General features: G+C 40.0%; 1 protein-coding gene across 1 annotated transcript; it reads right to left on the bottom strand.

The window, feature by feature from the left end:
* Positions 1–204: 204 nt before the first annotated feature.
* Positions 205–27525, bottom strand: colec12 (collectin sub-family member 12). Its single transcript, XM_034209222.1, has 10 exons — positions 27073–27525; positions 23350–23400; positions 7641–7763; positions 4887–4973; positions 3709–4752; positions 2633–3247; positions 2198–2334; positions 1993–2102; positions 1751–1896; positions 205–1210 (listed from the first exon to the last, which is right to left on the bottom strand). Exons 1-10 carry the CDS (start codon positions 27077–27079, stop codon positions 1191–1193), a joined length of 2340 nt encoding a protein of 779 aa, XP_034065113.1. The 5' UTR covers positions 27080–27525; the 3' UTR covers positions 205–1190.
* Positions 27526–27894: the final 369 nt, after the last annotated feature.

The following is a 27894-nucleotide window of genomic DNA, read 5'->3' as shown; positions in this document are numbered from 1 at the left end:
ATTTAAGCCAAATACCATAGCTGAACCTTTTATTTATTTAAACTTTATTATTTACAGATTTTGTTTACATTTTTTTCAAATGCACAACAGTTTAGTTGTGCATGAGGGTGTTTTTGTTTTTTTAAATACACATTTAATAAAGAAATACATGGCTTTTTCATACCAATATCTATTTTATAGGACAAAAAGCACTGACTCCACATATAGTTTCTTTCTCATTTTATTGTGATCCATAGGAACTTGGTAAATTCATTCTGGCATACTGATCATTAAGACAGATTACAAACTGCTACTCAGTCTTAAGCATATTTTGAATTAGAAAAGGTTGATCATACAACAATAGGATATGATTATGCAAATTATAAAAGTGTAACATACTTCAAATACACTATTTAGCATAATGAATAAATCATTGTACAATGGCACATTCACAAAAAATGTACATATTGTTAATGTGCGCCTCTTACTGGCAGTTTAAAGTCTAAAAACACTGTCCTTCATAAAACAGCAGCACTGCTCATATTGAGAAACTATTCTCAATAAGAAAAATAAAATACATTGATACTTAGATTGTATAAAGGTGAAATATACACTAACTTCATTTCTACCTATCATGAGAGTTTGCAGTCTTTTTCTAATACTAATATGGTGCTCATCATTTACCAGAGAGCTTATTTCTAATCAATGCTCTGAATCTGAAAAGTATTTGACAGTATAAAAATAGTTCATTTTATTAACAACAAAATCCTCTAATGTAGATACATTTTATTTTGTAAGTGTGAAGATAGAAAAGGCAGCCAGGAAATAAAACAATATGAAATTCAATCGCAAACAACAATGATTTCTGGTATCTTTTGTGATAAACTATTTACAGATACACCTGTACAACAGAGGCTGCCCAAAATAATGAATAAGTATCGGCTAAATAAAACGTACGTTCACATGAATCCATCAGCACTAAATCATAAAAAGTCGGCCTGGTCTGGGCCTGCTCGGTCTTTTGCACCACGATGTGTTGTAAAGTGCCTTTAAGACAAAGACCAGTCTGAGTGTCAGTGATGCTTGACTGGTCTGGCATTATCAGAGTCCTCCAGTCATCTAGAGCTCCTCCTCTTGTCCTTCATTATCCTCTTCATCTTCAGCCTCTTCACTTTTCTCCCAAAGACAGCTCACACTGTCAGACATGGATGCTATAAAACAGGAACTACCACTGTGAAGAGAACAACAAAAAACACATTAGGTATATGTCAACACCTACATTAACAGTTGAAGCAACAGCAATAATTTGAAACGTTATTTTAACTAAAGAAATCTACGCCAGATGCATCTCCCTCTTCTTTTTCAAACAAGAAAGAGCTGAATGTGACTCAATGGTTTATTTCCAGCTCCCTTACATTCAAGAATGTATTACGAAAGCCCTGAGAGGCAAGTTAGAAAACTACATTCAGATCATCAACTTCAAAAAAGTCTGACCTAAAATGTTTTCTTTCCTAATTCTATTACTTAAGAACAAGTGGAAAAGGTTCTGCTTGGATGTAATTTCTTAGTTGTTTTAAATTATATTTGACATAAAACATTTATATTTTTCAAGTGAAAACTGAATTTGTTTTTCTTTTGGTCAAGTTTTTTGTTGTAACACTTATTTCGTCCACAAGAGACTGAGGTCGAAAACTACAACAGGCTTAGTAGGAAATACAGAAATAGGAGATTTCCAAATTGGAAAAAGGTCTGATCTATAAAAGGTACTGACGGTCAACCGAGGCACGTTCACAGATGAAGCCGATGCGGTCGGTGCAGTAGAAATCATTCCAGTTGGCGTTATGGATGAGGCCAGCACAATCCTCGCCTTTGTCATGGCCATGGGTCCAGTTATCAGGCTGACCGGGCTTCCACTTCCTGATAGCAACAACATCATAAAAATGTATTAAAGTTAAACAGAACATTTAAATCACTGAAACTTATTTTTTAAATAAATGTGGCCGGTCTACTCACGTGAAAGCAGGTAAGGTTCCATCCACCCATTTCCAGACATTTTCCTCCTCCAAGTCAGTAAGGCCCAGCCAGAAATAGCCTCTTCCTGCTGTTGCATCCTTTACAAATTCCTACAAATAGAAGAGCAAAACATTATTTCACAGGATTAGTTTAGCATACAAGTCTGAATGTATTAAAGTAACCATCTGGGTCTGATTTCCATTACCTGTTCGTCATTGTCGTTGATAATGAGCATCAGGGATGACATGTTGGTACAGAACTGTTTGGACTCTTCAAAGTTGAGCCTCTGAGTGGTGATGTAATAGCAGCTGTCTCCAAACCTTCTGTACCCAGTTGGGCAACCTGGATTAATCATTTACAGAAAACAGTAGTATAAGTATATTCCCATGGAATACGTTCTAAATGTATACATAACAAATAATAATTACAAATAAATGTATACATTTTTTAATAATGTATTTTTTTCCAATGAAGGACAGATTCAGTATGGGACAGGATGAGGGCCACATGAAAACAGAAAACATTTTAGGATGTGACCAAAAGTAAACTCACTTCCGTAATGAAATGGTGTTACAATCGAAAAGGTGATTTTCCTTCCATTTCGATCTATTTTAAACCCTTATGTAATGATTTAACTCACCAGGCGCTGGTTCAATGACCTGGGTCTGCCGGGACACGGTGCCCTCAGTTACCTCTGCTGCTTTTGAGGGTTGAGGTTTGGGGGGTTGAGGTGGTTTTGGAGGCTGAGGTGGTTTTGGAGGTTGAGGTGGTTTGGGGGGTTGAGGGACCTTAGCTGGCTTAGTGGGCTGTGGGGGCTTTGGAGGAGTTGGAGGTCTAGATGCAGGTAACCCAGGAAGTCCTGGAGGACCGGGGGGGCCGATGGGTCCGACGGGCCCACGAGGTCCTTCCAGCCCTGCAGGCCCAGCTGCTCCTCTGGGCCCCTGTGGCCCTTGAGTTCCTTGCGGCCCTGACAGTCCATCCCTACCAGGAACCCCAGGAGCGCCCGCATCGCCCTTTTCACCAGAATTTCCAGGTCGGCCCCCAGACCCTCTCGATCCTTTGGCCCCGGGAAGACCCCGAGCCCCGGCTGCACCCTTTGAACCTGTTGCCCCTGGTAGACCAGCAACACCTTTCTCTCCTTTAGATCCCACCAATCCCAGCATCCCTTTGTCTCCTTTATCGCCCTTTTGTCCTGACTGACCCACTGGCCCCTGGGGACCCTTGTCACCCCTGGGACCCCTTGGACCTGGCGGACCTGAAACACAATAACAACAGATGATGTGTCAAAATGTGATGTCACTGTTCAGGTTAAATGAAACCTGTCATGATAACTATAAACACTATTATTGTGTTTTAAAGATCATCTCATTCCACTGACATAATGATCATATAATAGCATAATAATGCAAGAACAATAAGGCACCCTCACAAAAAGCATTTTAATGCTTAGAATATTCTGATATTGGAATTGATTGAAATATATAAGTTTTGTGATGGTACAGAAAACCCTGCTGTTTATTCTGGCATCATAAAAGTGACATTCAATTATGCATGGTAACACAAAGGGCATTGTGGAGGTCAGCAAAAGGATCAAGGTCGTGTACATATATTGTTCAATTAAGTCCATAACTTAATTATTTTAACAGTCCTAACGTTTTTTTTTACACAGGCTCACAGAAAACTAACTCTGAAATGTATGATTTATTCTGTTCTTACCTTGCAGGATGGTGAAGTTGGTGATGAGCTGTGTATGCTTGCTGTCCACCAGCTTCATCTCCTCCATCACAATGGAGAGGTTGTTGACCTCTCGGTCCAGCCTGGACACCAGCACATCCTGCTGTGCGCGAAGCTCTTTATTGTCTTGGCTGGCCTCTGTTACACTACCATTCAGCCCCACTAAAATGTCTGAATGTCGCATCACTGTCTCAGCGCAGGACCTCAGGCCGTTCAGCTTAAAGCTGATGGCACCGAGGAGTTGCGCGCTGAAGCTCACATTTCCGGTCACACGGTCCATGTCATTCTCATGTCTGTCTAACCGCACTTCCACCTCATCAAACTTAGATGAGGTGATGTCATCGTGGTCTCTCTGGCTGTCCATCAGCTCATGCAGGCTCTGGCCTTGCTCCTCACTGAGAGCCGAGGTGTTCTGGATCTGGCTGGTCAGGGTATTGAACTGAGCCCCCAAATCATCCAGAGCATCTCCGTTTGAATGGGCCATGGCTGAGTTATTCGCTGCCAAAACCTGCAGGTGCTGGACTTTCTCCTTCAGCCACTCCGTGTCAGACCGCGTCTGCCAGGCTGTCTGCTGCAGACCCTGATACTCATTCTTCAGTTTCTGCACCGCCTGGCCTGCGTCTTCCACCGTCTTCTGCAGCGTGCCGAGCAGATTGCGCTGCTGGGACTGGGTGATGTTCAGCGAACTGATATTAACCTGGGTCTGGCTCTGCACATTGACCTGGCCCTGTATCTCCGTCTGGAGCCGTGCAGTGTCTGTCTGGAGGTTGTCAATCATGCCGCTGTAGGAGGTCAAGGTCTGGTTGACCCCACGCAGTGAGGCCTCGTTGCCTTGTATAAAACTCTGCAGGGAGACGTGTCCATTCTGCATGTCATCTCCTGTGATCTGAAGCTCATCCAGTGCGTCTCTGTTTCTGGTTGCCCTGAGAGCAATGTCATTCAGCTGGTTCTGTAATGCCTCCAGGTCTGACTTAAAAGTATTGATGTTACTTGTGGCATTACCTGACTTGTCTCCAACCTGATCATCTAAAAAAACAACACGAAATATGGTAAATTATCAGCGTCAAAAATCTCCTGCTTGCAGAAATTTAACATTTAGTTCACAGCTATTGTGAGTTAAACTATAAATGTTTGATCTAATCTTGCGTGACAGGGCTTACCTAGTTTCTTCAGGTCTGTCTCCACTGCATTTATCTGCCCTCCATAATTCTGCATGCCCTGTGTGACATTGTCCATCCTCTGGACCACTGATGATAGAGAGAAGACACTGTCTGAATACATCTTTACAGGATATACACTAACAGGGGAAAAGGCGAAGTTAAGTTGCAGTATTTTTCCTTACTGTTTGGTAAGAGGAACCCTTATTATAGTATATATGTTAAACCTGTTGTGTAAACAGTATTTACTGAGCCAAGCTGATTGTGAACAGCAGAGGGTGCTGCAGTATTCATTCCTCTCCAGTTAATAACTGTACACTCGAACAGCAATTCTTTACACAGGATGTTACAAACATGAAAGACTTTCCTACGTTTTTTGTAACCGGGCAACTGAGTATTCTTTATCATTACAAGTCTCAATTTTCAGAGCACATTTACAATTTCCACTTCAGGAGTAACTATAAACAATGCCAGACACATGATGAATAGCACACTCTGACTCTGGCTCAACTCTCTTTCTCATCACATCTGCAGCAAAGAGTCCATCTCCTCTGCACCGTTAGTTTTCCGTCGGTATGTGGGGCCGTCTAAAAACTGCTGGAAAACATCCTTAGCTTTCACTGTTAGCATTCCAGAAGTGACAAAAACACAAAAGAATAACATGAACCGAGAACAAACGAGAACACACAGTCCAAAGAGATGTTTGTCAACAGCTGAAGTTGTTCAGCTTGAGCCTCATGGTTTACCCTGCAAATATATATTGTATACATTATTTGAGATGACTACAGTATATTGCTACAGCACTGAGATGATAATAGTGACATCCGACCCACACTATCATGTGTAAAATATCTGCTTATTCCTCTCTGTTAATCTTTCCATCCCACACAGTCATGTATTGGAAAAGCATTATTCAGTTATATAAGGTTGCTAATTTGAGTAAGGCTTATCGGATGCCTATTGTGAAGTTGTAAACTATACTTAGGCAGTTACCCAATACGAGGTCAAGCAGATTAATGCTGATCAATGCTGCAGTAAACACTTATTGACCCAGCAGCAAACACAAACAATGCCTTAATTCTAACAATAGAGGTCATTTGGAGGACCAAGACCAAGAAACAGGTTCATTAGTATAGAAATAAACTGTTTACTGCTTAAACTGTGCAGTAAGGGAAAACACAACACAGAAACCACCAGCCTTCACTGTTTTTTCTCCCAAACTATTTTGGACACTTTCAGCCATTTGTGAGTGAACCTGTGGTTCATGAGACAACAAATTGCTACCAAGCCATAAAATCTACTCTGGGTTGTTAAGCCAGGGTAGATGCTGCGTGGTCATCTGTTAGACATTAGAGCCAAACCACCACAATCACATGGGCTCCACACAAACAGACCAAAATCCGCAAACCCAAAACAATCCAGAGAGCACTCAAAGGGCACAACTCAGATTTAGATCTGAACATGTAGACAGTATTTTGAATAGACTCATTCCTCACTGGATGGATACAGCTTGTTTCTGTTGGGTGAGCTGTATGCTTCACCAGGTAAGAGCGCCTGTGGATCAGGTATGAACAAAACATTTCTGCTAAAAGACTTTCATTTTTTTATGATTGATCGGGGCAAGAAATGTCTGACCTTGAACCGTACGCAGAGTAATGTTCCATATTGATGGTGCCTGAGATATCTGGAGTCCTTTTTTGTTTCTATCATTGCCCTAGCTCAAACAAGGAGAAACCGTAAACGGATTGTAGTAAGGACAATGTTGCACAATGAGTTTGTTTTCAATCTCGAGATCTGGCCAATCTCTGAAAGATATCAATTCAGAGTAAACAATGCATTCTGTCAAGGGAGTAAATCTTAGCCTGAACTCTCTGACTTGGTTTAATATAATTGTCTATGCTGTTGCTGTTTATAGCCGTTTGACTATCATCAAACCTCAGAGAGAAAGAGAGAGGCAGAACGATTAGACCTGGAGGTCAGGAGAAGAAGAAGTGAAGGAAAACTGCTTTATTCCCATTTTGATAATTCATTTATATATTACTTTGTCAACATCTACACAAATCCTTTATAAGATCATTTACAAATGTGTTCATCAAAAGGGACTAGATAAGAATAGTATACAACCACGCTGGCCACTCTTGAGTCTGTACTAAGGCAAGTTATGCTGGAAACCTAATACCAAGGCCAGCATGCTAAACATTTTTACAATAATAATGTTTTTCCATGGTCACAATCTTAGTTTAGCTTTTTGAATGTTGGTCTTGAGTTTGACTTGATTATGAAACTAGATGAAGAGTCAGGAGATCACTAAAGTCAGTACGAAATATCCTCTGAATTATAAACAACATTTTAGGGCAATCTTAAATCAATCAATGAAGTGTATTTATATAGCACAATATCACACATTTTACATTTGTCTCAGGGGGCTTGACAGTTTGTAAACATTTGGCTCAAAACAACCTAAAATGTGTAGAAATAACAAATGAATGCATTAGAGAAGCACCATTTAATACTGTCTGATACCAATACCAATTACGAAATTGGACTTGTGAAGGTATATCTAGATATCTACCTGGGATTAAAGCCGAGTCTTATTGCCTTATTTGAGTAATTATGTGTCAAATAGAGGGCTATATGTTGGATTTTTGTAATGGGACAACAACTTTAAAATATGTGAAGTTGTCAAGGTTTGCAGCAGTGACTTGAAAAATTGCAGTATTTTACGAGAAGTGATTATTGTCTTCAGTTTTGACTCACCTTTGTATCCGAGTACGGCCACTGCTATGGTGAGCAGGGTGCAGAGCACATATAGCAGTGCTATAGCCGCCCTCAGTGCCCAGTCATTTTTACACTTAGTGCACTCCGAACCCTCCTGAATTCCTGCAACATACAACAGAATTGGTGTCAACAATTGTTTTACAGTGTGCAGTTAGTGTGCCAAATGCTAGTAACAGAGGATAATGTTAAGAAACAGTAGAAACTCAAATATTGTGCAACTGGAGCCGGGAATTGAAAAAATCCGGCAAAGTTTTTCATTCAAAGATGAAATCATAAGGGATATTTTTTTCATTTTATAACTAAGTTTAGTGTGTCTAAAACGGGACACGCTGTGCTTTTTTTCAGCCAAGTATCAATTGAAAACATTTGCTCTCATGAATATAAGACTGAAACTTTAAAAACACTGCGCATGTGTTCACCATATGACTGAGAAACCAAAACAAAACAGCATTCTTCATTCTGTGTCATTCCTCGAAGCCATTCAGCCTAAAACTATGGTGCAGTGACATTTCTGGTTATACGTGTCAAGGATGTTCACTAGTTTTAACACTATGTCCTGAAAGCCTCTAACACCATGTGATACGATGCTAAACATTATACTATAGCAGGGTGTTTACTTGACTTCATTAGAACCAACCATGTAGCCTCTGGCAGGCAGAGAGGGCAGCTGGTGTACATTCACAAAAGGCAATAAAGGTCCTTCTGGAGATGGAACAAACTTGAAATCACGTCATATAGTAAGAGAGAATTTGTGTAAACCATTAAAAGTGTACTAGAGAGAAAAGGTTAAAGAATATTTAATTGTCTGGGCAAAAACAAAACTGTTAAAAAAAACGTTGTTGTTACATTAAACCTGTCTTCAAATCTGGGCTTTTCAATGTGCAACCAATAGAAAAACTATTATGTTACTACAATGTTCTTTCTGGCAATGATATTGTGCTCAATAAAATGTATTGCTGAAACTATAAACTGAATGGCATCGCTAAAAAATAGGAGACACTCGAAGCAGTTAGACAATAATAGTACCAGTTGAAGTTGATGCACTCTACCAGTTTATTTCAAGGTTAAACCAAAAGTGAGGACATCTGCACTGGGAAAATCCTTTATTGCAAAGAAAAACAGTGAGTGTGCATCACTTTGGCAACTACAGTAGATAAAGTTGGTCTTTGTTTTGTCTTGTCTAATCAGGCTGTTTGATTATAACCTCTGATCACCAGACTGATGTATTTGCTTCCAAGTGCAACCATTTCCATCATTTCACAAGTTTGCCTTCACACTCAAACATGCCCCTTACATTTTGGCTGAATCATTGTTTCCACTGGGGGAAGCTACAACAAGCCCCAGCTGGACTGACATGTTCATGTGACTTCAGGGTATCAGAGGCCTGTCTCTGTCCCTACAGGTCAGCCCCCCCCCCCCACGATGGGACTGAAAGTGCAGCCACAAGAGGCTCCATCCTGCACAGTGAGGGGTGGGCTGGACCACCAGAGGGGCACTGGGGGGTTTGGCCTCTCGGCTTTGGACCCACACATCTGTGCAAACATCACATCTGACCACCTCAAAGGGGCAGGCGACTGTTGTCCTTATGTGTGCTGAGAGCCTCATGTTGGGAGTCAGTGTGGAGAGCTGCATCAGAGCCCCCCCCCCTCACTGGTCCAGACCACATGCTGCTTAAAGGACAACATCACACCATGTAAACAAGCAGCCGACCGCCAGCATGTTCTGGGTCAAGAGCAAAGCGGGGATGGTATCTCTGTGTTAGATTTCGAACATAAAGGCAGTATCGTTTCTGAGACCCTCATGCTCTCAGGGTCACTGCATTTCTAATACATGTTCACCCCTTTCACTCAGGCATGAGCCATTAAAGATGTTTTAATAACTAACTTTCCACAAACCTCCCAGTACTAAAATATAAGTTTAACAGTTTCTTCAAGGTACAATGCCCCCACATACCTTTATCTATTAGACTGTACTGTCTGTCAGATTGTTATTAAATACTGAAAATGACCTTAACATGACTATTTCTGTCATCGTTCAGCACTTTAACACTGTGTTGATAAATTAACTCACTTTGATATTAAAACAAATTAAAATGATTTGATTAAAAAAGATGAACTCTCTGAATTTGCTGTTTCCATCTTGATTTTTGATATGTCCAAGAACATTATAAGTTCAACACTAAATTGGTGGTATGCTCCTTACAGACAATGTTTACAAGTTTAAACAGATGGGAAAACCAAACAAAAAACCGGTTTTACAAACTGCTCCACATTGAGGGGGCAGAAATGGAAAATGTTTTGGGATTTGACTTGGCACATGGATGTTCAGACCATTTGCACATCCGAGAAACATTTTTCTAAGATGGTAAAATCATAACCTAAAATGAAAATGATTAAACTGTCAGGACTTTGACGTTAACATTCCACAGAACCTGGCAGGTTACAAACCCAGACTGTCATGTTCTCACAGCAACGATGCTTCCACAGAAATAACATGGAAACTAATTCTGGGCAGAACAGCATGAAGCTCATTCCAGGGATGCAACATTTTCCCACTGCTTGTGACAGGAGTGTTTTCCGTTCCCCTCTTATAGGGATTTTGCTAAAGCAACAGATTTTACAGCGATGTGGCATAAAGTAATAATGAAAGTCAAATTGCTTCCAAGGTAGTTTCAGTTTTGTGTTACAATACAAACCAGTGGGGTTTTATACACTCTTTACTCATACTTTTGTTTTACTTATCTTCAAACAAACTGCTCTTGATTCCTACTTTCTTTGAGATACAGAAATAATGTATTTTGATAAGTATTAGTTGAATGAGATATTCAAACACATTTGATGGCACTTCTGTTTTTTGACTTATGCTGTTTTCTGTATATTTACGTCTGTATTACTAGATGCGGTCCAAATAGTTACTTGATGGCATGCTTTGTCATAATTACATCCACAGAGGGTCTTAAGGTATGTTGCGGTCATCATGGTAAAGTAATAAAACATCAAATGAACTGATAATGTGTATTAGTCTGATGATGATAAACCAAGCATGCTACAGCAAAGCCTTTGAAATTCAAAAGGATCATGTACAATCTTTTCAAGGGTCACACAAATGTTGATAAATAAATCAACTTAATACTCAAAATCCAGATGTCACCATAATTTCTTCTTTGCGTGTACTGCTTAGTACATTTTGTGTTACAACCCCCCGTGTTGTACCTCATTCAGTAAGTGTGTCGTGTTTCATATCCACAGGGCCATTGAGACTTCTTGCTGTCCACGCATAAACTACCACAGTATATAAAATGCTGACACATACATGTCATGAGCTGAATGAAAACACATTGCCGAACTAAACGGCCTGGTGCAGAACACGGTAGGACTGTTGAGAGTTAGAAAGCTGGACGGCAGCCAGGACGTTCCAATCAACAAGATGGAATCCGGCCAGATTATCCTCAAGAGGAAAATAAAAGCCAGAAAAAGCCTCAAAAGAGCAGAGGTAACATGGAGCATACTGTATCTTACATGTTATGGCTGTCAAGTGTGAAACATGCAGCTCCAGTATTGGCCTGTTTTTGTTTTTACGCGATCATTTATGGGCTGAGTTTATGAGCCAAGACAAAAACAAGCTCAAATTCGCAAAAGCTGCGACACACATGCATCCATGCATTCATGCATTCACACACACCGAACTTCACAAACTGTTTATGTTCTGACTCCTAGGACTAGAACTGGGGCTGCCAAAAGGTGGGGAAATTACTGTGAAGCAACCGTCTGTTGGTCACATCTAATTATAACTATGAGCATTAATCTCAAAACATACTTTACAGCCATGTTATTGACGTGGCAGTTAACTTTGTTGGCCTGTCAGTCTATCCAACAATTTGGACAGATCAACATATCAATTTAGATAATGGGTTTAATTTATAACGCACTTCATATCTGAATTCAGATCCCGAAGTGCTAGATAACCATAAAATGTGGTAAAGATATTTACTGTGTTCTTTTAAAATCAATCTTTAAATCTGCTAGATGGATTGTCAAGACAAAGAATGGCACATCAATCCCTGTAGGTCCTGTAGGCCTAAGGGTGTATTATACTAGCCTTGGTATAAAACAAGCAATATAATCAAGTCAACAACTTTAATTTGTCGAATTCTGTGTTTTATTACCAAACACCTGCAAAGCTACTTACATTTCCATCAACATTACTTTATATTTAGTGCCATTACATTTAAACTAGCTTATAAGTAAACACAGAAAACCCAATAACTTACAATAACATCAGAAAGTTAGCATTGTCATTGTGAGCATGTTAGCATGTTGACGTTAGCATGTAGCTTAAAGCACCCCTGTGCTAAATGACAGCGTCACACACAGAGACTCTCAGATAAAAAAAAAAACGTAGAAAAAGAAAGAATTTGAAGAAACATTTGTTTGTACTACTTCTAAGAAGAAATTATGTGAAAAAGAGACAGAAAGAGAAAGATGTAGGTAGCCCAGTGTGGTGTCTGTAAAACAGCTGTATTTCGTTTGGACTGAGTCAGTGAAAAAAGAAAAAAATCAACACTTATTCTCTTATTCCATGTACCTGCCTTTAGACTGGCCTGCATGCCATGTCTCACTCCTGGCTGGCAGTGGAAACTTCCACGGCAACACAAAGAAAGCCTGTACAGACTCAAGCCTTTTTGTGTGAAGACCCTTTGTGCAGAGTGTTAATACTATGTTATATACAGTACAGGGTGGCTACCACAGCAAAATCTGGTCACAGGCCAAAACCCAGGAGTCGCACAGACAGGCCATACTCTACCTGAATGGACCTTGGCACATTACAATGCTGCCAAATTCTGCATTTTCCTGTGACATTTTCAGAGGGAACACACATATTTTGTATTCAGAGTGGATACACTACTATGCTGTCTGTCCACAAATGTACAAACTGTCAAAACTACAATTACATCTAATTTTGGCTCATTGTAATTTCCATATTCTCCCTTGAACTAGTTTAAAAATTGCTTAATCAAAACAAAACACCCTTGAGTAGTAGCCACCTAAATAAAACATTACTCAAACCCACTTGAATGAAGACAGTGGGTAAGACATAAAGCTGCTGTCAGCCTAGATTTCCCATGGAGGCACCCATTCAAAAATATCACAGCGGGCACGTTATTTATGATGGTTCAAACAACAATCGTTTGTTGCACATTTTGCTTAAGTGGTGTTTCAGCAACCCCCAAACCGCCGAGTCACAATCTTTTTAGCTTGAGACCCCTTAAAAACAACAACATATCTCCATGTAACTCCTGATCAGTTTAAAGCTTGAAGCAGTTCAACCAAAGAGAGATTTTTCCTTCTTATACATTTACTCCTTGGCGACTCAGTCCAAATGTACTTAGCAGTGCCTCAATCTATATATCGACACCGGCATGCTGACATCGTCCGACAAACTGACTTTAGATAACCCTATATAAAAAGAAAGAAGTTACAAAAGTCATTAAAAATCATTTTTCATTGCAGATTAATTTTAATAACAAATCAACTCTCAGTTGTGAAGATACTTCAGTTTGCTTCAAAGTGATGGAGCGTTCTTTAGCTTTTGATTTGTATTTCATTAACTCTTCCAGAAGATGTGTTAATTTTCTATACTTGAATATAAGTAAATAAAGTGGCCTTCTCTTTTGCAATGCACAACAATTCAAACAGATAAGACAAATGTTATTGTTCTTATTTATCTAGTGCCGCTTGGGGTTGAAGAACTGAGTGTGCTACTTCTGATCTTTTCATTCAAACAATGTTGAAACTTAAACTGAACTAACATGGTGCGCTGGGGTCGTGCTGTCCGCCTCTGGCCCTTTTTACAGTCGCCAACAGGAATGTTAACAAGTAAACACTCTCCAACAGAGGAAGTCACCACTGAGACAAATTACTAAGGCATTAAGGTCCTTGAATTGCTGAGCAAGCCTCGGCTATGATTTATTTTCCGACCAACAGGTTTATGACACTTTAAATTGAGCCCCGTTCCTCTAAAACATCTGGACCTTGTTACAATGAAGCCAAATCAAAGGACGCATGCAAACACTTGATACATAATCCCTTCATGCCAAGCATCATAAGGATAACGTGCTGGGCTCTTTAACTTTGCCTTCTGTGGGCTTCTTTGGGTGTTATTATAGAAACCTTCTCTGTGGTGCTCATGATGAGTAAGGAGATCTGTATGTTGGGTTGTTTGAAGAAAAATAACATATGGGTGGCTGCATGTCTGAACAGGATGACAAGCTCTCATTACACATGCACACAAAACACCCATTGCCTAAAGCTGACCACGCTGAACAGGGTGCTCATAAACACCAAACGGGGACATACAGTACAATATGGACTAGGGTCTCTGGCAAATATCCTCTTTAGTATCATCCATCAAGTTTTATGCTAGGCTTGCAGAAGAAAATACTTAGGGAATGTACAACAAAGATTAGGGAGGAAGAGTGGGTCCTAAACTGAAGGAAAGGTCACTTTTCTCGTTGAACTTTTTCTTATCCAAAATTCATTCTTAACTACTGAGATTTATTGAGAAACGTCAAATAGTTACACCACATTGGCTTTCATTTTGATATGTAATGCTGTGCTTTTTTAAAGAGCTGTCTGGAAGAAATGTCTCCCAACACGGCCCGCTTGGAAGTGGAATCCCTTGTTCATTCTGCAAGAGTTATAACCATTTACTTAGCAGCCCTTCACTCAAAAATGGTGTCTTGAATTGAGTGTCAAAAAAAGGTGGGAAGGGACTTTTTACAAAATGATGTATACAATTTGACCCCTTCCAACCCCAATAACCTTTGAATACCGTAATATGTGTTTTTATATTGCTAAAAATGTAGTTTTCTAGAGGAACTGAACAAATTTGATAAGTTTATATATCATTTTTAAATATAATTGTTTATATCCCCCTCACAAGGCACTCTTGCCTATCACCTGCTCGTCTATAAACGTGCAACAATGCAACGTTTATATAATTGCAAGCCCCTCAAGTACAATCGCAGGCTTATGGACACATTCCAGTTTCACAGAAGTCGAGCAATAACAAGTGAGAAACATTTGGAAATAATGAACAGTGGGCTATCCGTTGATAAAAGCGTGCAAAAGGAGAAATATGGCACCCTTCAGTGGAACAGACCTCACTGTTGAGGGAAACTTTATGGTGCATTTCTTGTTAGCTGAGCAAGCTGCTGTTTTTTGCTCAAAGGCACAAACAGAATCTAATTGGTAAGGAAAACAGTTAGATGGCCTATTAAAACAGGGATTCCGATCCAATGAAGCAGTGAACATGGAGTTGATTAGATCAGGTTTTGTCATCCCATCTGTGCCTAGTTAGAAGAAGACAGACTTTGACAAATGGGTCCTACATCGACATCCCCATAGACCAACTCATAAGCACACGAGTGTGCCTCATAAACAAAGCCGGGCCTCTATACAGGGGAAACTTCGAGGGGCCTTTGCCTTGGTTGATTGGGTATCTATTAAGTATTTGTGGTCCAGTCAGCAGTTTCCATTGAAGAATAAAATGCAGGTTCTGATCTCACTGTGGATAATGAGATGAGGAGATAAATAGTTTGAGTCACATCTGCTACAAAATAAACTCTAATAGCACCTATTACCTGCACTATTACAAAGGAATGTTTTTAAAGCAGGCACATGCAAGTATGTACACTAATGCAAACACACAAAGGACTTATTAAGTTCTGGGAAGCTATATTTTAACTCCAAAGTTACACTTCTTTCATCACTTGTCATTTTAAATAATGATTATGCATCTCAAGGGTTATAAGACTGATTACCTTTTATTGTATTTGCTTGTGCTGTAACTGGACCGACAAAAACTTGAAAAACTATCTAATGATATTTATTAACATTTAGTCAAACGAGGTCGGCACTTAACCCGGCATTATTATACATTATTACACACGCGAATACAAGCCAAGGTCTAACAATGACCGGCTTTACGTCGCTTCATGATTGCGAATAGTGATAGTTAAAAAACAATTAGACATTAAATTCCAAACAATTCTTACTCTCATGCACTATATGCTAGTTTATAGTATGTGCAGCAAAGTTAGCCCTCCCTGTCTGAGACCTTTAACATTTCTTACTGAAATACAGGGAATTTACAGTAAGATATATACTCCCTTAAAACAGACGTTTCAATAACCATCATTCACATTCATGAATTTAGAAAAACATGGAAGCCATAAACTTACTTTATTGGCCTGAGAGGAGAAATAGAGACCCCCAGACTCCTCCTGCTCATGTTCCAGTGTTGGCATATCAGAATGAGGTAATGCCAAGTAAAACAGGACCATGTGAACCTCATAGAGCGGTAAAATAGGGAGGTTGATCCTCACTTTCACCAAGTCAGTCATACCACATGAGCAACTATTCTCTTGACTTATGATGTGTCTCTGCCCTCAATATGCGTGGAGGTGCATTCATGCCACAGGGTCAAATTGCTTTTAATAAAGGTGGAAGACAGCAAATGTATGTGTTTCGAAGAGTAATCGTGTAACTGTGAAAGCAGACACGAGTTATAGTGGTTACAAAGCTAAATCTGTTAAAAAAACAAACACAACATTTGGAAAAAGCACAGAGAAAATGAGGAGTTAGACTAACTGTACTACTAACCAAGTACAGCAACAAGCAAACCCACAGGTAGCCTTCAATCCAACTGTTTATTCAGCATGTTGCATGATGTGTGTTGCCCCTCATGGGAGAAATGAAAAACGTATGACAACAGTATGACAAGTGAAATATTACCATTCAATCCCTATAAAAAAGCACACCATAAACATAGAGACTTAAGTACAATGAAAAAGAAACATAACTTCAACAGATAGTCCAGTAAACTACAGCAACTTTGCATTCTGTATTAGCATCACGTTATATATGGATAGTTAGTTTGGCTAGCAGTGAACTCATCACAGAAAAACTAAATCTACAACTCTGACAGTCACAAGGCTCTACAGAGTACAAATAAAGATCAGTGTGTCCATATCTCCTTGGACACAGATTTCCCAAAAGATTAGCTTTTCTTAAAATGTCAGTTAGCTTACAAGTTAACTGTGCCGGTTAGAGTTGCTATAACAATGTTCCCAAATTACAAAAATATCTTGGATCCAGCCTGGCATGTCAATCGATGGATAATCAGGTTTGGCTTTAGATCCCAATCTCAGTCCTAAAACGCACCAACTATTTGGTTCCAAAGACGCAGTGAGTGACGTAGCCAGCCATAACATGAAACATGGTTATTATAAAAGGAAAACACTTGCTCTGGCCTCTTCACAAAACCAACACTTGATCCAAAACAATTTCCGTCATCCACAGGGTTAGGCAAAGTGCACAAGAGGGTCTAATAAAGCAAGAACTTACGGGATGTTGTATTTTTGGCTGAGAACCATGCATGCAGCAATGTGCCTCTGATGTCATTATTCTCTAGAAACCATTTTAGTCCGACTAATTTTCCTTTTACTAGGAGAACTTTCGGCACTCTATTAAGTGTGGCAAACACAACTATAATTGTAACCATATTAGAGAAAGATTTGTATTCATTTTGGCTACCACACTGGAGCCTCTCAGAGAAGTATCTGTGCCTTGGAAGACGTTGACAAATCAGACGCGGTGAGATCAATCAGAAATCTTGACTTCTCCTAATCTCTACTGCACCACAACAACTTGAACACAAATAAACTAAGACATGTTTTGTCATGCGGGTTTAGAATATATCATTACGCAATTAATTTGAACCCAAAACCACTTTGGTGCCAAGTTGAACACTGGAGTTAACTCCCAGACCATCTGTGCAGTTGGGTTTTCCGTGGTCACGCCTGCTGGGTGGCCCACCATGGAAGTACTTAAGATACTGAATCAGCAACAATCATCAGCCAGCCTGATGATCATCAGCCCGAGTCTGTGCTTCACTCAATACAATCACAGCACACCACTTTCAAGCTTCATCGCCCAGCAGTGCCAATAAAACCAAACACTATGGAGTCCAAGTCTGGATTTTCTTTTGGGACGCTGACCACAGAGAGGGTGGTCTGACTTCCAGCTCAGGCTAGTGTAGCTCCACTGTGGTCCATGTCAACAGTTGTGTAATGTCTTATTAAATTAACATTTTATCAAAATATGCCAAATTTCAATTGTCCACAGCACAAAATACACATGTTCTCACTTACTGCAGAAGCTGTCCAGTGAGAATTTTTTTTAAATTGTATTGGCTGAGATTTTGAAAATAACCCCACATGTTGAATTTAGGTGACCGAGAGGCATTGTTTTTTCTCTCACATAAGTAGTTCCATTGTTTTAAGAAATGAATCATGCTGTTTTGTTTTTTATAAGAACAAACACAATCTCATATTCCTCCATGGGATTGGAGTACTATCTCTAAATCCAGCCAATTAGCACCAAATGCACACACAAGACCTTACTAAAGAGTAAAATCAGTTGTTGTATATTGTGGGTGAACTAACTCAGAACTATTGTACTGAAGTACATAACAATTTGAACTTCACACAACATAAGAGCTGCTGTACTATATCCATGCAGACTGAGTGACTCTGATATTTTCCTTTGCAGCAGATGTACAGATGTGAAGACACAAACACATGCCTGACTTGAAACCGTCATCCAAAACACTCGGGAGCCAAGTCGATGGAAAGGCTCCACACGGCTGGCTTCTTTGCACAACACAGACATTTTTTAGTATCTCCAAAAATAAAAAAGCATAAACAAGAACAACAGTGAGTGGTGTGTTGTTGCGAGGCCAACGTAATCAAAGCCAGAACAAAAAACGCAGGCAGGTCCGAGAGTCGCTCTGAGACTCACAGCAGTACAAAGGAAAATACACATTTTTCATTCTAGCTTTCTGCTGTTTTTCAAAAGAGAGGAAACAGCAAAGTTGATGTTGGCCCTCTCTGGAGCCAAAAGTCCTCCATTAAGTGTAACACTGAAGCTGAGGCATAGGCAGAACTTCTTGAGCATATCTAAGACTTGCTGACAGAAAATGGAGTCAGACACTTCCAATACTTGTGTGTGTTATTCTTGTGATCGAGACAACAACCTTCTGGGAAAGGAGAGCTTAGCAAACATCCATTATGTGAAAAAAGACACCCTATCAGATGACAGCTGGTTGCAGGCGTGTCATTACAACTGGTCAAAGTATCCCTCAGAGACACGCAGCACTGAGTAGTGCGAAGATGTTTGATGAGGTGGTTAGGCCGAGCTGTTAAAAGAAACTACGGCTTTATATAAAACCACACTGACAGAAGCTCCACGGCAACTCCAGAAATGTCATGTTTTATTTTTTAAATCCTTTTTAACTGACATTTTGAATTAATAGGAGCGCCTGATCTAATGTCTGCAAAGCAATGTCTGCACTGTATGATTCTGAAACTGTAAGCCTGCTATGAAGATAAGATGGAAGTCAAGGCAGCTAGAGCTCATTTTGAACTCCAGGCTTGATAACAAAAGGAGCCATGCAGAAGTGCAGGCTCTTTCATATAGCGTCCATAAATATAAAGTAAAGGGTGTAACGGCCCATGGTAGTCACGGTTTGGTGCAGCGGAAAGAAAATAAAAGGATATGTTTCTTTCACTTATTTTGAACAGACAGTAGCGCATGTGTCAAAGACAGACACAATCATCCTAATTGGGAAGCATTTTGCCCACTGGCAACTTGTGTAAAGTATTTTTATTATAAAAATAAGGAGCATTTCAAACACTTAGTATATAAACGCTGAACAAACACTTAACCAAAAAGACAACATGTTACAAAAGGCTATAACAGTGAAGCACCTATTATGAAATGTCAGTTCCAGAGACCCCGAGCAAATCATCGTCCACATCACAATAACGTCAAGAAGCGTGAAAAAGCTTTTATCATGTCCATACACTAATGATGAGCTTTGCATCCATGGTGCCTTTTGCAAACCTAACTCCCTACTTTCAGCATCCTCTTGTTTTGGGATTTATGTCACTTCATGTTTTTCTAAATATGTGTGTATGCTAATTCAACTGTTGCTGGGGGGTTCACTCAGGGACAGAAACTACACTATGGATAGGATGTCGTTACGGTAGAGTTGGTGTGGTTGAGGTTAGGCTACTAAAAGTATGGTTAGAGTTGAAGACAACCCAACAAAAATTGTTGGTCTGCAACAGAGCGCTAACTCTAGTCTCCTGTATGAGAGTCAGACACATTAGAGGCCATTCCACCACCTTGATATAACATTTTTAAATCCGGCTCACACATACAGACGTCAAACACTTGGGAACCAACAGGATACAAACTATTGTCAATTGAAGAAATGTATATGACTACTCAAAGACTCAAAAGGCACTTAGACATGAGTCAAGAAAGATTCACCTTTAAGTCCTCTGACCCATGGGACTCTACAACCCTCAACTACATAAAAACATCTGAAACGAGGCACATTATGTGTGCCAGTTCAACAGGAATGTGAGCAACTAACTGCCCATCAGTGAAAGTGAATAATGTACATGCCCATGAGTTTGTGTTCATGGTCCATTACTGTCTGTCTCAGTTCATAAAGGCACATTATGTACTGACATTATGCACACTTCCCTAACTCGTACCCCACTTTGACAGGAGACATAAACTATGCCTCCATCAATTTTCCAGGATGTGTGTAAATGAAAGCATTACTGAGATGAAAAAAAACAAACATTTCCTCTGAAATATGATCAGTCTGTCTCATCTTCTGATGCATGTACTCGCTGAGGACATGCTGCCCTGCATTAAGCCCACTGTGAGACACATTATTTTACTGACTGGTAAGATGTGCAACAGACTTATTCCTCTCCATCTGCCTTTGAGTCTTTATCATGCTAAGAGCAGCCCTTAGTCTATTTGCAGGGATTTGTTCGGCTAACCTGCAGCTGACCTCCGCCTGCCCCCCCGCTAACACTCTCAGCAGAAACCCTCATGGCATGCTTCAGGCCGGCCCCTGCTGGGACGCAGTGATTTGTGCTGTGTATGGGATGCATTCTCGCCAGCCAGTCATTGGTCAATCCAGGATTGACCCACCATCCCTTTGACCAGTCGCAGACCGCTCTCGCTGATCTAGAGGTCTGGGATAAGATCAACAACAAGACAAGTCAGCACTGCTCTGCGCTGCTTTGTCGGTCTTTCTTTGTCCTACACTGTTGATAAGGTCTACTTCTTTGTAATCCTTTAATGTTTTTCTCCCTCTGTCCTCCTCCTCCATCTTACTCCACTTCTTATTGAAAACACTAGCATGTAATCTTTCATTAGGACGGCAGAACACGAACTGCATGCATGGCCTGGGGGGGGTTGTAAGTAACAGGCAGGCATTCCCAAACATTCTTCCCCAGTAATAAAGCCCCCGTAAATTAAAACCATTTGTTGTTGTGCTCCCAAAAATAAATCGAGCAAGGAATGCAACGCCTCAGCCGAAAAATAATCACATGAGGTAGTCATTTTTTCTCTTTTTCCATCCCCCCTCTTCCCTCTCTTTCCTCCATTGCTGACACAGCATAGACCCTGAAGGTCCTCTCCACCTCTCTCTCCGAGTATATAGGTCTAAATAAACTTCCACTATGGATACAGGAAGTGGTTCAGCAACTTCTCAGGTTTGGACATACTCTCGGTGGTATATAGCAGACCTTTTGTAGAAAGCAGATGTCAAAATGAGTCAAGGACCTCATTCCTCTCCGCCTTGAGGACACACGAGAAGCACAAAATACATTTCTCTGCCAGAACACAGCCACTGATGACATGTCAAAATGAATACTTCAACATTTTGGAAAATACTCTTGCTCTATTTCCTGCTGGGAGTGAAATGAGAAGATTGATACCACTTTCATGCCACTGTGACAATTTGGAGTGTTAGGGGCAAACAACAACCAGGTGTATTGACTTTTGACTATTGCCTATATCTAGAGTCTTGTTGGGTATGTTGGATAGAGGTGGACAACTTGTCACATGGGACTATCTGAGGAGCATATAAACTCATCATTGGTTAAGGTGGTTCCTGCGCTCTTCAAATGCAATTGTACTTTGATTTTTAATAAATGTTTGACACGTTTTAAGCCTACAGGCAGTGAGTATTTGATACTCGACAGACACATTTTTGTTGGAGTGTTTCTTTAACCCTTGACCCTCTGCAGATGCTAAGTAGCCAGAGTTCAAGAGCAAGAGCAAAAGCACAGATGTTATGAATAAATATGTTAATATATCTTGTCTAAATCACATATATTAAAAAATAAATGTTTTTAAAAATGTAAAAAGTCACTATATTTTATGTACTCTAACTTCTCAAATTTGACCGGTCCTGTTGTAACTGCTATTACATTAACACAAAAACCATTAATCATCACCAAATTTCATTTAACACCCTTTCAAACTGTATCAGACTACTGGTATACATGAACAACTGCAGTAAATATACAAAGAATAGACACTGAACATGTATTGCGTGTGCCAGGTGTGATCCATGTGGGGGGATTGGGCACATAAGGGGGGACACACATCTAGAGTATGTGTGTGTGTATGTGTATGTGTATGTGTATGTGTATGTGTGTGTGTGTGTGTGTGTGTGTGTGTGTGTGTGTGTGTGTGTGTATGTGTGTGTTTTACCGGGAACACCATGGGTGTTGCAAAGTTGACTAAATCATCCAAAATTCAATGAAAGTGGTGATCAGCAATTGTATATGTTTAAATGTCTACTGTGAAGGATATCATAAAGCCTTAAAGCAATCAAATCTAAAACAAAAAAGTTATGATTGATGAAAGTAGTAAATTGGTCAGATTTGACCCGAAGACAACAGGAGGGTTGAGAGTGCCTTGTTTTGTTCAATGTCTGTATAAAAAGGTGCAAAATTGCACAAGTGATTTTAGGAAATACCCTGGGCTTCGCATGGTAAATAGGTCTGAGGAATCTAAAGGCATATGATCCATTTTTTGAATAATAATAATAATGCTCAAAACCCTAAAATCTTTAAGACCCAGTGTATTATCTTAGTTAAAAACTTTTGACTAGTTTTCAAAAGTCAGTTTGGCATATTTTGCTAAAATCTCTCTCAGTGGAAACGACTGTGGCTTGTGTCAGGAGATTTGCTTGAACTCCAGGAATGTGTAAATGTAACATTTTTCAACGTGCTACGTACACACAGCTGGGTAGCTACCATGTGGGTGTCATATGTTTTGCCTGATGAGTGAGTGAGATTATGAACCTGGAAAATTGTGGATCTGAAAGCCGTATCAATTAGAAGAAAGGCAAACAGCAGACCCTGTGAGACTGATTTTCTTGGTGTTAGACCAAATTATTGTGTGTAGTTTTGTGCCGAGTGAAACAAAGGTACACTGAGATGCTGATAAGGTAGCAACGTCAGGCGGCTGGTCAGGAACACCCAGGATGCTGCGGTTTCCCTCTCTGTACTGCTGTAATAACACAAAACTAAAATTGAAATCAGCAGCCAAAAATAAGTGTGTTTCTGGGAAATGAGGTGTGGGCTCCTTTTAACCTTGTGGATTACTGTAGGTGGATTACAGCCAAGCAACATACTGTATTTAAAGAAAATATTATTTATGCAATCACATCACTGGTGCACCATATGGGATATTATATGAACAAGTCCCTTAAGCTGGAAGTCAAGAAGTCACATGATACTCACCAAATCTCTTATAACCAAAGGACTGCACCTCCTCCTCATCAGCAAAGTCGTCTGGAGGAGAACACAGAAATAAGGGAAATCATTACGAGTTTGAGATTTAATAAAAAGAGACACACATTACTTCATATTATTACATTCAAGCATTGACTGTACAAAGCTAAATATAAATCTTATCCTAAAACTTGTGAGCCTCATGTATCCTTAATTGAATATATGGTGTTTTTACAACATAAATGTGATTATATTGAATTATTGTCACGGCACTCGTCTATCTTGTGTGAACTTGGGGCAAGACCTTTTCCTGTGGGAGTCGGGAACATCTCCAAGGTCCCTATCTTATCTTGACCTCCAGACATCCGGGGCAAAGCCTCCCAACATAAAGCATGCCCAGGGTAAAGGACTTTAAAAAGGCCTGGTACCAAGGCATCACTTTTCTCCATCACTTAAATCCAAATAATCTGAAGCCAAGGTCCACTTACAAGTTTGTTTTCCAGAGCTTTCACAGTCTTCATCCGCAGAAAGAATTCGGTCCCTTTGTTGGCAAACTCAGTAAACTTTTTGTGCTGTGCTTTTTGAAGCTCCAGTAATTTGTTCGGTGGAACACAAGCTACTGTTTGTCCCACCACCACTTCCTAAGTCAAGGATGACATTCATACATATCTTAAATGTCTTTTTTCAGAGTTGAAATGGCCTGAATGGTCCAGACCTTTTATAAAGCCGTGTTTCAGTCCAGAGAAGCTATTGTGTATTGCCTTATTTAAACATAAACATGTAACCTGTTTCGCACAGTATCTCAGCTCTTTGAAGTAGACTTTTTACTATGGGGGATTACTCCAATCTCTCATGACCGGAGGCCCTGAGCATCGTCTCCTTTCAAGCATCTCTTTTGTCTGTGGGAAAGTACTTTGCAAACTTCAAAGCTGTTTTTTTCTGCGACCACATCCATGACCAGTTAAAATAAAGAAACACCACAAGGCTCAAAGATCATCAGAAAATCACAAAACGCCAAAACCAGTGAGGTGTGGTGAAATAAGAGCAGTGGCTGTCCATCAGGGAAGTGAAGAGAGGCTCCAAATACAGGTAGAAAAACAGGTGAATGAAGAAGGTTGATGGTACTAGTGTTATTTGTGGTGTCTCGCTCCTTTATATGAAGCAATGTTCAGTAATGACTGCTGTGGGTGCCTAAAACTAAAACGCCTAAATAGACATCCCCCTGATGGAGAGCAGAGCGAGTGAAGAGGTGACAAGAGCAGTCCAAACAGTTGTAAATAATCGGAAACCACATCTTGAGGAATTTCACTTTCCAAATACCCCCAAAACTCGGTTTCCTGTTTGTGTTTCCAAGCAACATGATTGTGTCCCATTACAATTCTAATGTTACCGTAAGTATGTTTGGCTTAATAGCCATTCTGGGAAATGAAGTTCATCACATCTTGCCCAACAGGTTGAAACTGAATTCATTTGAAAATAGACATGTGAGTCAAATGTTGGGATGAATACTGCTGCAGAGTGCCATGATTCTTCAGAAGAGTTGCTCAACACCACAGAAATAGAACCCAGTGAGCCTGACGTGCTGTTTTTGCAGGTCAAAGATGCATTGTGGTTAAAACTGGGATACATTTGGTTAATTGTTGAACAGCTTTTATACCATAGACTGTGGTTTATACATACAGATTGCATGTAAACAGAAATTAAACTGCATTTTAATGAATATGTTCTCAAGAGTTAGCACCTGTTTCACTTCGAAATGGTGTTTAAACAAATGTTATGACTTGTAACTAAAACTCTCACTTTCTATACAAATGTAGCTCATCCTTAACCTTTTGGCCCGTAAATAAGTGCTCATTCAGACTGAGTTGAGAATGACCGGTGACTATAGTGTTTTAATGCAGCCTGAAACGTGTAAGTGTCCACTGATGCCCCACAGGAATACACTGTGTGTATGCAAACATAAATCCATTGTTGTACATTAACTTAAATATCATCTTTTTTTTCAGAGCTTTTAACCACATCTCATGGTCTTCATCAGTGGATGAGTAAAGCCCGTCCACTGATGAAGACTTGAAATTACAGAAAAAACAAGTTATGTGGACTTTGTAATAATATGTTCTGTCTACAAGCTCTAGAGGATTAGTTTACTTGTGCTTTATCTATATGTAAAAGACAGTTGGCTTCCTGCTGCCTCTAAAACAATAAACCCTCCCTGATGCATGACGGGTCCTACAGTTTACCAGACTGCTTGTGTATATATAAAGATGTCTCCAGAGCTGTCTCATTCTAATAATCATAACAAAGAACTTATAAAAGAAAACAATATACTAAACAAATAAAAGCCTAAATACACAAACCTAATGATATTTGTGTCCCATTGACTCTTTCTGCAACCACAGCAGTAACAGGAAGTGGTCTGCAGGGCATCACTGTGAGAGTTATTCATAACCATGCCCACAATGCAGAGCTTTGTTTTATTATGTTTAGATGGACCACAAGGTGGCAGGATTCATGCAGTGTTTACACAATGTAATAAAGGAGCAGACCTTCATGACCCACTGAGTGCCAGAGTGAATGGGTGAGAATGACACGCACGGTTTTAATTATCAGCATCCAAAAACACAAAGACACCACATGAGAATCACATCAGAGAAAACTTAAAGTATACCTTAACATTCATGAGTTAAGCTGACCACATTGACTCTATTCTTTGTAATGTGTTGAAAGGCAGCAAATCACTGGATGTACTGGTGAGCATGCACAGAGTTATAGCATACCACAATAAAGCTGTTCATGCACCAGAGTTAAGACTGACTCAGTGTTTCCTTTCAGGCTTTATACCTTTAAGCCAATTGACACTTTTTAACGAGTAGCCTACAAGTGCAGCACAGAAATGGAAAATAGTGCACAAATAATATGACATTATCCAGAGGTGGGAGAAATACTCATATATTGTACTTAAGTAAAAGTAGAAGTACCAGATTGTAGGAATGCACTTTTACAAGTAAAAGTCCTGCAATCAAAAGGTTACTAAAGTAAAAGTACAAAAGTGTTGCCATTTAAATATGAGCACTCATTATGCAGATTGGCCCATTTCAGAATCATATTAAATGTTTTGATTCGATGCATTAATGTGTTTATTAAAGCTAGTAAAGGTGCTGCTTGTTACTTTGTATACTGCATAGTTTTAGAATGTTACTCCCGGTGTAACTAAAGTCTTATTTAGGTGTTTATATTTCACATTATTAATCCAAATGTGCAAAGTAACTAAATATATTAAACACATGTAGTGTAGTAAAAATGTGCCTCTGAGCTTTAGTGGGGTAGAAGTTCAAATAGCAAAACATTAACATACTCAATTAAAGTACTTAAGTACAATTTTGTAAATGTAGTTACTTTACACCACTGACATTATCCCAACATAAAGTGACTTGCTCTCAGTGTGAGGCTGTAATCATGTGTTGTGGCTTTGTTGTGAGCAGTTCAGTTAGTGTAGGTTGGTGTTTGATGTGCAGCAGGCAGATGCAAAACAATCCCAACAGAGTTCCTTAATTGAATCCAGATGTTAGACGGAGTTGCAGCCCACGCATTCCTCAGGTCTCAGACTGAGAGAAAGAGGTAGAAAAGTGGCAGAGAAAGTGCGAGAGCAATGTTGCACTAGTAAAAAATAGCTCATTAATGAAAGTGTGGAGTGTGCTTCAGTTATTTCTGTTGGTGGATGAATGAGCCTACCTTTCATTGTGGTTTACAGGACTCTACCGTAGTGAAGCTGTTGTTTGAAGTCACATCCACAGCATCGCAATGGCATCTGCCCAAAAGTTCCCTTTGAGCGCACAGCAGCTAGGAACTGCGAGTATCCCAATATCCACCGTTTGTTGGAGGAGTAGCAAATAAGAATCAAAACTCCATCCAACTCTCAGGAAGATTTGTAAAGCGCAGGTAACTTCAGGGTCGCACCTCAGATGCTGCACCACAAAGAGGAGTGGACTTTGTTGGGAATGCAAGAAGGAGTTGCAAGAGGAAAAAAACTGTCGTCTTATTAGTAGAGTAGTCTGGAAAGATGCTGAGGTGAGGGGTGTATCCTTGTCCAGCTCAGCACTCTGTGGTACCCGCAGCAGTAACCGGAGAAACTCAGAAAGTGAAGGAATCCAAACGTGAGAGGAAGTGGTGCGCCCGTAGTGCTACGAGTAGAAACCACGTGTTCCAACATCTGTGCGCACCGTCTGCACCCCGTGTGTGTGTGTGTGTGTGTGTGTGTGTGTGTGTGTGTGTGTGTGTGTGTGTGTGTGTGTGTGTGTGTGTGTGTGTGTGTGTGTGTGTGTGTGTGTGTGTGTGTGTGTGTGTGTGTGTGTGTGTGTGTGTGTGTGTGTGTGTGTGTGTGTGTGTGTGTGTGTGTGTGTGTGAGTACCTGCGCATAATTACGAGTTTTGGATTTCACTATAGGCGATTAACAGGTAGGCTACAACAGAGAACAACTCCTTGGGCAATATGCCTGTTTTGATTACATAGAGGAGATTAAGTGACATCCGTTTGATTCACTGACTACACGTGACA

Source organism: Gymnodraco acuticeps, unplaced genomic scaffold (genome assembly GCF_902827175.1).
Source record: "Gymnodraco acuticeps unplaced genomic scaffold, fGymAcu1.1, whole genome shotgun sequence".
Taxonomy (NCBI): Eukaryota; Metazoa; Chordata; class Actinopteri; order Perciformes; family Bathydraconidae; genus Gymnodraco; species Gymnodraco acuticeps.
The sequence above is the reverse complement of the archived record's forward strand: the minus strand, read 5'-3'. Positions and strand labels throughout refer to the sequence as shown.

Coding starts and splice junctions, on each gene's coding strand:
- colec12 (XM_034209222.1), bottom strand. Junction 4,753..4,886: donor GACAGACCTGAAGAAACTAG/GTAAGCCCTGTC, acceptor TTGTTTTTTTAG/ATGATCAGGTTGGAGACAAG. Junction 2,335..2,632: donor GGTCATTGAACCAGCGCCTG/GTGAGTTAAATC, acceptor TGATTAATCCAG/GTTGCCCAACTGGGTACAGA.